The following is a 12,525-nucleotide window of genomic DNA, read 5'->3' on the forward strand; positions in this document are numbered from 1 at the left end:
AGGAGCAATCCCTGACAAATCTCTCTTAAACTCATGCCTGATATATTGGACACATTACAGAAGGAACTGTTTAACGGCATTGATTAATATTTTCAGTAATTGTAAATGTTCCAGTGTCTTGCCTGGTGCTGGCTCTGCCAGCTGGCTCTCTGGGGCTCTTCTGGTCCTGTTTCCTGCCATCCTACGAATCTGTGTTTGTAGTTTGAAGAACAGAATAGAAATCAATAACCATCCAGGCCAAACAGCTTTCTCTAAATTGTAATGCTTTAAATATGCAAAGAGGCTGAAGTCTAAGCCTCTTTGCTTCAGAAGGTTCAAAAGCTGCCAGCAGAAAATATGTCCAGATTCATATAAATTTGGTACTAGTTTCTAAGACGACTTTGATAGGGAAGGCAAGAGGGGAAGCCATATGGTAAAAGAAAGGTCAAAATTCATGTCTTGCCATAACATACCAATTACCCTTTGGGCACCTCTGTACCCCTGGGTAGTGCCTAGGGCTAAATACTTTCCTGTCTCCCCTTAGATGAGTAAGACCTCATGCGGGAGAAGTAGGTTCTTGTTTCATCACCGAAGGAGACAAATATTTGACAGACTCAAAAGAGTCAGGTGTGGCAGCAAGGTAGGAAACTGGTAGGGGAAAAAAGTGAGACTGACAACACTGGCGGGGATACCACATGCTATAAAACCATCTCTAAGTTTCACACGAGGTTCAAAAAATATTCATGAAATAGCAGCTGTTAGATTCAAACACAATCTCTGATGAAAAAGATTTGTTGTTGTGATATAAGTCTGATATTCAACCCCAGCTACACAAATACCCACAAGACAACTCACCAAACAAAGAGGAAAACAGTGACAGTAAAAAGTGTGACAAAATCATCAGTCTTCATGCATCAAAAAGAAAAATTCAAATAGATTATTTTTACAACAAAATAACACAATATAAGCCGCAAGGGAAAGTGATCAAAGATCAAAGAGTAAATAAGAGACAGGCAACATAAACAGGCATCCACAGTATCTGGAAGTAATAGAAGAACAGCAGCATACAGCACCAGAGAATCTTAAAAGAGCTGTCATGTATTGGTGGAAAAACATCCTTTGTGCAAACTTTAAAAAAAGAGTATTTACATCTAGGGAGCAAGACAACATTTTCTGTGCCTGCAAAAAGCTACCCTCTCTGGATATTTTATTACTCTTTCTTCATACTCCTGTTTGGTCCCTATGTAAAAAGTACAGTTGGTATCTCCACTGCATGAACATTCAATAGAACTGCATGAACAGCAAGGGCAGAATAATAAAAGACTAATCCATTAGCAAAAAATACAGAACTAACTCCACCGGAGTTCATGACAGACAAATCTAGGACATTTCCAAAATAAGGAACAAAATGGCAGTGTTCAAAAACATTTTAAAAAAGAACTGCTACAGCTAGCTAATCAATTGCTTTTACGTAAAACCTGGAGTCAAGGTGAAGGTGAAGATTTGGAACAGCAGCACTTAGTACTTCATTCTTTCCTTTTTATTATTTTTTTTTAATTATAAGAGCAAATAATCTTGTTTTCCCCATTGATTTTGCTTCTCTGCCTTCATGGGCTAAGGACCATCAGTTGCCCCCCAACCACCATCTGAGAAATCTGAAATGGCAGAATGAAGTTGTCTTATTCTGAAACCTTCAGTGTGCTGAATTTGTTCTTGCCCTTGATCATGTAACTGTGCAAACAGAAATACATCATATAAGGAAAGAAAACTGGCACAACTAGCTCTCTTCCTTTCTCTGCCTTCCTTGCAGGCACGGTCACTGAACTCAGTATTACTTTGTCCATGACAAATACCCACAGAGCACTGCGAATATGCATTACAGCTGGCAAAACCACTAGTCATCCTGTTTGCTTTCATCTAATACACAGATTTGGTTATTTCTATTTCTGGATTCACCTCACACGAGATCTTCTTCCACTTTCAATGCCCTTTTCACTCCCGGTGTGCACCCCTGTTGGCTCCAGTGGCCATATGTACTCCTAGTCCCACAAGGGCTGAGGACTCAACACCAACAAGTCATAGCAAGTTATAGAAAAGTGCTTTAATAATTCATAAATCATCACATTGAACTGACTGGTCTATACATAAATAGTAAAGGCTACTCATCACAAAAACACCACCTCTGGCTTAGAAATTCTGTGAGTAGTAAAGTCCTTGAGTCCAGGAGGATGCATCAGGTAAAGCTGAAAACAAATGCTACCTGAAAACCACACTGAGTAAGCTGAACCAAAAAATGGATTTGAGAACCAGGAGCAGTAATTAAGCTCATGCTTGGTAGGAAAGCGTTGAGAAGTAATTAAAAAAAGAAGCTATACAGAGCAAGAATTTTGCAGATATAAGATAAATAAAACCCACAACTAATCCTCTTTAGTTTTGCTAGGGAAATCATTGCTAGAAATATTGGTGGAGCTATATGGAATGAGAAGCATGATACCCAAACATAAGAGGCTCAGAAAGAGAAGTGGAATTAATAAATTTAGAAAAGCTGAGGCTCAGGCATGTGAGAACATGCCAATATATGGGGAAACTGGCAATTACTAGGTTGACAGGCACAAAAGAAATTCAGTGACCTATGTGGGAAATACAGCATAAAGCTAATGTAGGGAGAATAGTATCTAAAATATGTTATGCCTCTTCTGCTTTCCCATTTTGAACACCTGCACACACACATGCACAAACATCCAAAAGGGACCTGTCTGATGGAAGAATAGCTGGTCAAACAAGGAAACTGAAGTCAAGTAGCTGCATAATTAACTACTGTTCCTCTGTAAAGGATGGGACAGGAACTTGCAGATCTCGAAAGAAAGGTAATTGTCTTCTACAAGATCCACTGGCAGGTTATAGGTAACACATATATAGTCTATTGGTAGGGATGGAAAACCATTGAGCAAGAGCATATTGTGATTTTCAGAAGACTTAATTATCCACTCACTGGTGTAAATATCTGCTAACACAAGACTATCTCCCAAATTTTACATGAGAACTCCCATGACAGTGGCATGGTCACAAGCCTTTCAAAGTTGGAACAGAGTACTTATGCAGTATACACACCCATTTTGGACATGCAATGAAACACCTGGGCCAGACAAATACATCTTAATTCACTTAGCTATGTATGTAATGGTGAAAAAAGAATATTAGGACCTTGTATGTCTTCCAGACAGAAGTTACCAAGGACTCTAAAAGAGCAACCTGTGATGCACAAGTTCTCTCTATCTCACCAGCCTGTAGTGGCATCACACTTGATTAGATTTGCTAGAATTTCTTGTCTGCCAGAATCAGCGCAGAAAAAAAGCCTACAAAATGAAAATTCTGCAAATGGGGTATATGAGTAAACTTGGTGTCTGGTTCTACACTGTACTTTGCAACACCTGAAGGCCGTGGATGTGGTAAAACCCTTTTTTTTTTTTTTTGCATAAATATCTATTGTACAGATCTTTCCTGTTAATTTAAACCCAGAAACAGACCATATTAAAAAAAGAGACCCCATGATGGGAGTGAAAAAGAAAGCTGGCATAAGTGAAGAGACAGCAGATAGATGAATTTCTTGGAAAGTTTGTGCTGGAGTGTCAGGGCTGCTACATGTGGATACTTGTAAGACTTTGTACCCTGAAGATGAAATACACAACTTTCTTTCCTAGAATGGTGTGGAAGATTTCACATTTGTGCAAATCAGATAATCTCTAATGAACAGAGTTTGTGATTTCCTTTCTTAATTAGCTCTTCTTTTGACAGACGAAGGTTACAGAGCACCTGAAGGCAAGTCTCTACCACCAGCAGGCTTGGGAAGGCTTAATAGAAAAATGAATGAGTCAATCAAGGGCAGAGCACTTCCACGTAACTCGAAGAAAGAGTTATCTTAGAAAACTACACCACTTGAAGAGAGTGACATGAAGCATGAAAGCAAAAGTGTCATGTCCCTTAGGAGTCTTGCCATGATATTACAGAGAAACTAAAAGCTTGGACCCTTGGTAAAACAAATTGCTCTTATGCAAGTGAATTATAAATGTGTGTGTACAGATGCACACAGTATCGGTATGAGAAATTACATATAGAAGTTAGAAACTAAATTACTTGAAGACTTATGCTCTTGCTCAGGGGGAAGTTACAGGCTCAATGAAGAAATTCACAGGTAGGATTCTGGACTTCTCACACTTCACATGTTTTGACAAACACAGCAGCCTTTTCTGATCTTTCCAATCTGTTCTTCCAGGAGCTAAAAACACTCTGACACACTCAGTATGCCAGATATCTTCAACCAGCCCCTGGAAAACCAAGCTTTTCAATAGTAAGTCCTTCTTGACATTGATTCTGATGTAGTGAAGAAGTTTAGTGTGGTATGAGCCAGGGCTGTGCCAGCTCTGAGATGTCATAGGAGAGTCCATCCACAGAGAGTGGAAGTGGCTAAATTTTTAGTAACCTATGGCTGAGCTTAGCTTGGAGTTTTCAGGAGCTCCCAACTTGAAATGAGTCTTTGTGAGGACTCTGGGAACACTCAGCAACAAGTGCTCATAATATGAAGAGTTTCAAGATGCTTGTTTCTTCCAGTGTAATTTCTATTACTGCAAAAACAAACAAAAAAAAGCTAAGCAAAAACCCCAAACAAAACAAAATAATTAAAATCTTAGGCCTCTAGACAAATACCCAACCACGGATTATCATATTTACAGTAAATAGCATCTTTCTCTAGCAGTGGATCAAGAGAAATAAATGTGTCTGATCATTAAATCAAGCCAAACGTGTAAGAATCAGCTGTAAGCAATGGCTGTCAACTTGAACAGGAATGACTAAACAACGTTGTTTTCCCTCAGGAATAAATAGAGAAACAAATGGCTTCAACACCACCTTTTCAAAAGTACTATAAAAACTGGATTTTTCTGGAACTCATGAAGTTTTTCAGACCTTGGGAGAGCATGAGGTTTCAACAGTCTAGTTAATACAATTTGGTTTTTCACAATGTCATTTGGACAACATCATTACAGAATGCTTCACAATTAATTACATTCAAATAGCAGCCTCTATCCCCTGTGGAGAATGGGATTAATTGGGTCAGATGTAAATATGCATTTCATGGATCCTACTGAACACTTGCCCATCTCACCAATTTACCATGTAATTTGATACAACTGGTGTAGTATGCTCTGGAGACCCACAGAGTGAGCACGGTTGCCAGTCAGGGTAGAAATACATGGACAGAGGAGTGCTGGTATTCTCAGCCTGCATTATGCTTGGCTCTAACTGCTTGACCCTTTCATTCACTTGCAGAAATACTAATTTGTATTTACTAACACTGAAATACTTTGCTGTTGAAAATCAGGCTTGGGACAGAACTCAGAACTGATATGAAGCATTATGACAGACCCCTGGCAATAGTGGATCAGAAACAGTTCTCCTGGTGTCTTCACCTCCTCTGTTGGAAAGAGGACCTGGCCAACACAGCAGTGAGAAACCCTGAGACCAGGGCCTTATTGGGTCCTGACTCTGGGCAGGGAAAGAGCAAAGGTAAGCTACCTACAATGAAAGAATGAAGGAGACAATTTGAAAGAGGCAAAGTTGTTTTCTTGACCTCTTGAGCAGCCTAACCCTATATCCTGGAATTGTGATGGCTTTTCACTCTCTTTCTGGAGTTTTGGATAGGGGCAGTTTAGTTTAAACATACTCCTCCTGAAGTCTCCATTCTTCATTTTTTTATCATTAAATACATATCTGACAATTTTTTCACTGTTTTTTTTTTCCTCATGAAATGAGGTGGGCCAAAACATATCCAATGAAAGAATCAGCATTTTCTAAAAGAATCTAGAAAACAAAAGTTTGTGCCTATGGCAGATGGTTCTTGAAAAGCTACTTCTTGTTACTTTAGAGCATCAAAAATAAGAACACTATTTCCTTTCTCTTTCTAACTTCCTCTGCCCTATTTTCAGTTTGCACTCTCCCCTAGGTATAATAAGAAATGAGACATTTGCACCCAGCTGGAGCATACCTTTCATGAGCTGGAAAACTGCAGAGTTCATTTCTGGCGTGTCTCCTGCTGTTCATGAGTAACTACCAGGACAAACTCACTTGAGTGAAGTGCAAACTTCAGTCCCTAAGGCTTGTCAGTTCAGAGCTGATCTTCAGCCACTGTGTGCTGGGTAGGTACAAGAGAGGACTCAAAGTTTCTGAAGCAAAGTTCCACTACCAAGTACAGAAAAAAAACTTTCTCAAGTATTCCTTCTTACTTTTCCAGTCCTACCTGTCCTGGGTGATCCAGCAGACAGTCATGTCATCATCCCAGGTCAGAAATACTGCAGTATTGCTTTTCTGTAGCTTATATCCTGTTCCTATCTTATTTAACCTTAAGGAATAATTTTCTTAAGTATTTGCAAGCTGCCAATGTGAGTCATTACAATGTATCATGTCCTGCTTGCTGCTTTGGTGCCATGCATGGTCCCCACAGTTCGAATATCTGCCCCCTGTCCCACAGAGTGTTTCTTGTTGTTTTCCACCACCTCTAGAAAGGCATGGTTTCTCTATTATCATTTTTTGTGGGGGTTTTGTTTATTTGGGATTTTTTTGTTTGTCTGTGGCTTCTTTTTGTTTGGTTTGCTGTTGTTTATTTGGTTTTTTTTTACCCCACAGAAATTCTAATATTTTCTGCTACTTTTGTTCTCTTGGCTTTGCCTCTACTCTAGCACCTGGACTCCCTTACTCCAGCTTGTGCACTTGCACTCTATCAGCTTTAATTATTGTTTACATATTTGGGACTTGACATTTGGAGGTCTCTCTCAGGAACTACTATTGCATGTTCCATATATTAGTCTGCTTTTGATTACAGAACACTTAATGTACTGTGGATTTTGTTTGATTTTCAGAATTCTCTCCCTTGAAATGCAACTACTGTTTTTCTTTTCGGTTTCTTGGTTTGGGGTGAAAAATCTACTCCACACAGTTCATCATCTTGTGTCTGTCTGTAAAACACATGAAACACAGTTACTTGTTTAGAGTTTTTAAATAATGTTCCCTTCTCTAATAAGGGAGGAAAAATTTCCATTTCACTTTCCATGACACTTGCAAACAGGCTCCCATAAGAACTGATTTATCTCTTCCACTGTTTCTTTGACAATGTTTGCTTTTCACTGAAAAATCTACATCTCCAGTAAGCTTAGTCTGTCCATCTGGACAGACTGCTCCTACCAGAATTTTTTGATCCATTGCTTGGATACCACCTCATGGCTGAACTGCTTCTTTTCCTGCAGGTTGCTCTTTCTTTGGGCACTCATGTCTCTGTTTAGACTGTGCCTAGAGCTAGACTGAGGATTTATATCAAGATGCTTTTCAAGTCTGAGATGATGCTTTTGTTTAAATGCTTAAAATAAATGTTGTATGTCCATTTAATAAACAATACAGATACATTGACTGATGTTAACTAGGGCCATTCCTAGCCTATTCATGCTCACAATAAAAAGATAGACAACGACATTCAATCGAAGTCACAAAGTGACATGGCAACATGTTGCAGTGAATTCTGCCTCTTGTTTAACTGCATTTAAATATTTGCTGCAGTTGTATGTGGGACTGTACCTTCAAGCTAAATGATCATTTCAGTGTATTTATTTCTACTGGATTTTTTTCTACACAGTTACAATGAAGCGCTAATGCAATTGCCCTGGAGAAATAAAAGTAACCACAGTATCTTGAGGGTGTTTATCTACAGCAGAAGCTACATACTCTTTAATCCATTAAGTAAGCAAGATGAGAGAGAGAAAAAACCATTCAGACTCTGATTCCTATTTTCACAATGAAACTCATGTTTGAGCTTGCTCAGTGAGTACCAAAAATAGCTCTGCAAAAGGGCTTTCCTTGAGCACTTCCATTATTCACATGATGCGGCACCTTACATAACGCACAGCGTACACAGCATCCCGCCGAACACGGTGCACATGGATGCTAGCAGGCAAGCATTCCCACCAGGGACAGTAGTGCCAAGTGTTTTAAAGGCAAAGTCAGGCTGAAGGCACTGATTTTTTTTTTTCAATGAGAAAGTCTAGAAAATCTTAGAAAATTATTTGGGGGATCGGACAGAGGGATTTTGGTATGAATAAAATTATAGACATGGTCTATTAAAGCTGCTGTTACTCAATGTATATATCTTTTTAAAGATGGAAATACTGTATTATCTTGAGAGTCTCAGTAACTTCATTTGGGCACTTGTGGTACCTGCCTCAAACTGGCAGCTCCATCCAAAGACCAACAATTCTCTGAAGAACTTGACCAGGTGCTGCCATCTTTGTTCAGTGGAGTTATCCTTTGCTCCTGTAATCACTTAGTCCCAGTCCCAGCTCTTTCATTCGAAAACACCATTTGTGCCTCCCTTTGCTGATCTGCATGCATATGAACCCCCTTGTCTGCAGCATTGTTATTTGTATTGCTCTGTGTTCCCTGCACATGGGATTAAATCTGTCACTGCTTCCAGCTGCACAGTTTTTCATTCAAGCTTTAAAGTATTGCTTTTCACACTAATGGTCCCAAACTTAACCCCTATTCTTGGTCACAGTGGTAACCATCACACATACAATTTAGGAAGTCATCTTCGAAATGATGGTATGAATACTAGTGTACCATGACTCATTTTGACTACTGATCATACAACATAATAATTATTGTTTTCAAAAAGGGATGATTGAACCTGTGTAAACAGTTCTGCTTCCCTAGAAACCCATAATTTTGAAAAATAAGCAAATCTTGTTTGGTTATTAAAAACCATATTTTAAAATGAAGTTATGTTTTTTTCAACTGATCCGGCACCATGAAAATTTAGATTTGAATCTAATGAAACTGCACTACAGTCTCAGTACCATTAGACTCATGGCTTCTGCAGCCTGTGCTTTCTCTATGTATCATGATATAAAAGAAATAGGAAACCATTTCTCTCAGCAGTCGAGTATGGCTACTGATGGGTGTATTTAACTTGAGCAGAAAGACTACATGAAGCTTTGAATGCTTCCTTCAAGAGAAACGGCACAGGGTAGACAGACCGGTTGAAGCACTGATAACCTGAGAATATAGGGATTCTGTGTGGAAGATGCCAACAGGTCCTGATAATGCAGTCTTTTTTAATGCAATGACAGGTCACTGATTCATCTGCAAATACAATTTCTGGACCATCAACAATACAGTCCAGACATTTCCTAGAAAAACATTAACCAGTCTGACCTTTGACTTAGATCAGATGGTCCTTTAAGGTGTCTTGTGCTTTCATGTAATGCTCTGAGAGTTGCAGCACTAAGAAGAACAAGACCCAGCAGAAGCAATAATGAAAGCAGCACTAGAGATACAGGCTTACAAAAGTAAGAACAGTTTTTTTCCTTGTTTTGTAGGTCAAGCTGCTAAATCCAGGAATCCTGGTCAGGTGTGATTTGGCACCTTTCTTTTTTTTCTCCTTAGATTTGCACTGAGTGATGCAGTATAGATATAAAAACACTCTTACACTGTCTTCTCTTGACTATGACTTTTAGATTTGCATTCAGCATAAACCTTGGTTCAGTGAGCAATACCTCAGCGAGTCAAGCTCCCTGCTTGCAAGGCTCCTTGCAGCACCAGAGGCTATGTTGATATGCTCTCTTCTGCACATAAACATCCTTCTCTTGAGCAGAAAAGTACCAAGCTGCAGCCATAGTAGCATTGCTCCAGAAACCTCTGCCTTGCTATGTCTCCTCTGTTGACCTCTCAATCGTGCATCACTTATGTGATGGAAGTTCTCCAGGGGAAACCCATGTCAGTGCAGCTCCAGCTCTTAGGGTTCTGCAGCAAAAGCTCTGCAGCGACGTGGCCCCTCTGTACTGTCCTGGCTGTCTATGTAATACACAATATTCAAAAGTACAAGAGAGGTTTCTGCAAGCTTCCCTTATAGAGAGGATAACAGGGACTTATATGAACTTTAGCTGGACTACCAGCACTTTGTGACTGATAAGACATGCAAAGCTGAGTAGTTACTTGGACTGCTTTTGTAGTTGTAAGGCATCAGCTTTTCAGTGGCAGCATAGTAATATTGGTCATATCTTCTAGAGAGACCTTGATTTTTTTCTTTTTGTATTCGGTTTCTGTATATGTGTAAATATGATTATTTCTACAATAGAAAGTACCCAGAAATTAAGGCTCTTTTCTACTGCTTGATATTGTAGGTCTGAAAGTGAACAATTTATTGTATTGCAAACCTTCTATCTTAATTTTGCTGTGTAACATGAACTGTGGTTTTTGATTTTGGAAGCTACTAATTCCTTTTACAGTGTATAAAATCCATTGAAATCATCTGCATCCATTGAAATCATCTGCATATTATAATCACATGACTTCACAGGGCTTGATCAAAGTCAGAGGCCCATTACGACTCAAAAGTTACTCAAGCAACGTTTCTGTTCTGGGAAATTGGGTCCTGAAAGATTAAGATCCCAGTCTCATTTTATTTAAATGAACACATTTCATATCTCAGCCACTAGTGGCAAGCAGTGAGCTGCACACTAAGCTCATTTCTCTCTTCATCACTGATTTTATTACCTCCACATCTCACCCATAATCTGGATCTATCAGCTGATATCATATTGCTTCTAATCTGTTACATGTTACATTCTGTAAAAGATTTCAGCTTCATGATTCTTCTCCAAGCAAATAAAAAGAAACCAATGAAATGCATTTTTTCATTCATAGCTGTTCATACTCCACTAAGTAGGGCTCAAGATATCACGATGACTAACACTGCAGGTTGACAGTTCAGGAGTAAATACCACACCAATAAAAACATATTTTGTTATACATACCAAATTTTGCTGGAATGTGCTCATCTGAAAGATGACACAATGTGGCTTTTACAATCTTAGGGCATTTCCTGTCATCCTGTCCCCCCATCCCGTTCATTCTATATTTTTACAGGACCAAGCTACTTAATATACATGCACTTTCCTTGAGAGTTTTGGCATAGGGGTGGCACAAGCCAACCTCAGCAAAAAGCAAGCATAAGGATGGGCCACAAGAATGTACAACATGAAGCTGCTGTTCATGCTGAGGACAGTACTGTGTATTTTGTGGGGACATTTAGCAAAGAGAATGCAAGAGACTACCAGTGATGCCATCAAAATTGTCCATTTTGCTGATTTATGGCATCTTTGCACATACTAAAACTCTCTTGCTTTCTCTTTCCCACTGCAGTTTTACCCTCAAACTTGAATTGCCGATCTGATTCACTGTCCCGTAAGCTGATGACTCTTTGCTCCGCAAGCCATTCATGCGCCGCATGGACTCAACGCTTTCATTCCCAACAGTCACAGTCTGTGCCTGTCCCCAGAGTGTCAGCATAGACAGCAGCAGCAACAATGAGAATACCACAGCGGTAACATGACGACACACATACACAACACGCAAAGAGAAGAATGGCTCGGTTAGAGAAGACCGTCATGCAAAACAACGTGAATCACTTTCAAGGCAAAATAAACGGAGAAAATCGTGAGAGACAAAATCAAGTGTAGAGATGCAGAAAACACCTCCTAAAGAGCTGGCCTCAGTAACATTGTTCCCTATTTTGAAATTCATGCAACCAGATTCATAGTAAAAGTGAAAGCAAGGCTGTGCAAAAGGATAAGTATCTCTTACTCAGCAGAATATTTCCTTGTATTTAATTAGGGCATTACTCATTTTGCAAAGAGTCCATGTACCAACCGGCTTAAGACAAACACAAGTCTTTTGAAGATTTGGTTTTAAATAACATTTTTTTAAATAATCACCAGAAAAGTAATTTCCAAAGCAGATGAATGACCACTTCCATGAAACAAAACCTCACAATTTTGAGTAATGCCACTGGATACTGCTACTTACCAAGGGTGGCTTATCACCTACTTGTCCACCTCTAAAAGAGACCTTGCATCCAAGACTGAAATTATAGACCCCATACAGAAGCTTCTGCTGCTGCCATGCTGATTTTGGAAACAAAGACTTCCAGCGGCAGTGCCTGTAGCCTGTGTACCTTCAGACAGGCAAGCAACTCTGTTCTCTCCTGTAATCTAATTTTCACTGGAATCTCAATTCACCTGACAATAATATTAAACCAGAGAACAGTACTGGATTGCTTCCCAGAGCATCCATCAAATATTACATTAGCTACAGAACATTTATTAGACAGACCTGTCAAAACACAAATGCCCTGTGCCATTGTTGTCATCCCTCTTATAAAGGAAGCCATTATTTGTGGCTTGAAGTGTTTGTGCAACTCAAGCCAATATTTATATCACCCAGCAAATGTATATGTATAGTGTAAACCTAAATGTTTCTGCTGATGCTGAAAACCAGTGACACACATACAGGAAGGATGAAGTCATTATAGTTCCCACATTCACTAGATGTAGGAATAATCATAACTGGACTAAAATTCAATTTAATGTCTGCTCTTGTCTTTCCATTTATTGAAGAAAAATAAGAACAGGAAAGATGGATAGACTTCCTAAAATTATTTCTAGACTG

The 12,525-nt window shown here is 39.2% G+C and overlaps 1 protein-coding gene across 9 annotated transcripts in view; it reads right to left on the bottom strand.

Moving 5' to 3' along the window:
- GLRA2 (glycine receptor alpha 2) overlaps window positions 1–12,525 on the bottom strand; it is a 129,101-nt gene that overhangs the window by 15,057 nt on the left and 101,519 nt on the right. For 7 of the 9 annotated variants that reach the window (XM_032679600.1, XM_032679604.1, XM_032679597.1 and 4 more), the window contains one exon: window positions 11,227–11,346. The exons of the other annotated variants lie outside the window; for them this stretch is intronic. In XM_032679600.1, the coding sequence (XP_032535491.1) occupies window positions 11,227–11,346 (120 nt within the window). The remainder of the gene's footprint in view (window positions 1–11,226; window positions 11,347–12,525) is intronic. 9 annotated transcript variants of the gene reach the window in all.

Source organism: Chiroxiphia lanceolata, chromosome 2 (genome assembly GCF_009829145.1).
Source record: "Chiroxiphia lanceolata isolate bChiLan1 chromosome 2, bChiLan1.pri, whole genome shotgun sequence".
In the NCBI taxonomy this organism is placed as follows: domain Eukaryota; kingdom Metazoa; phylum Chordata; class Aves; order Passeriformes; family Pipridae; genus Chiroxiphia; species Chiroxiphia lanceolata.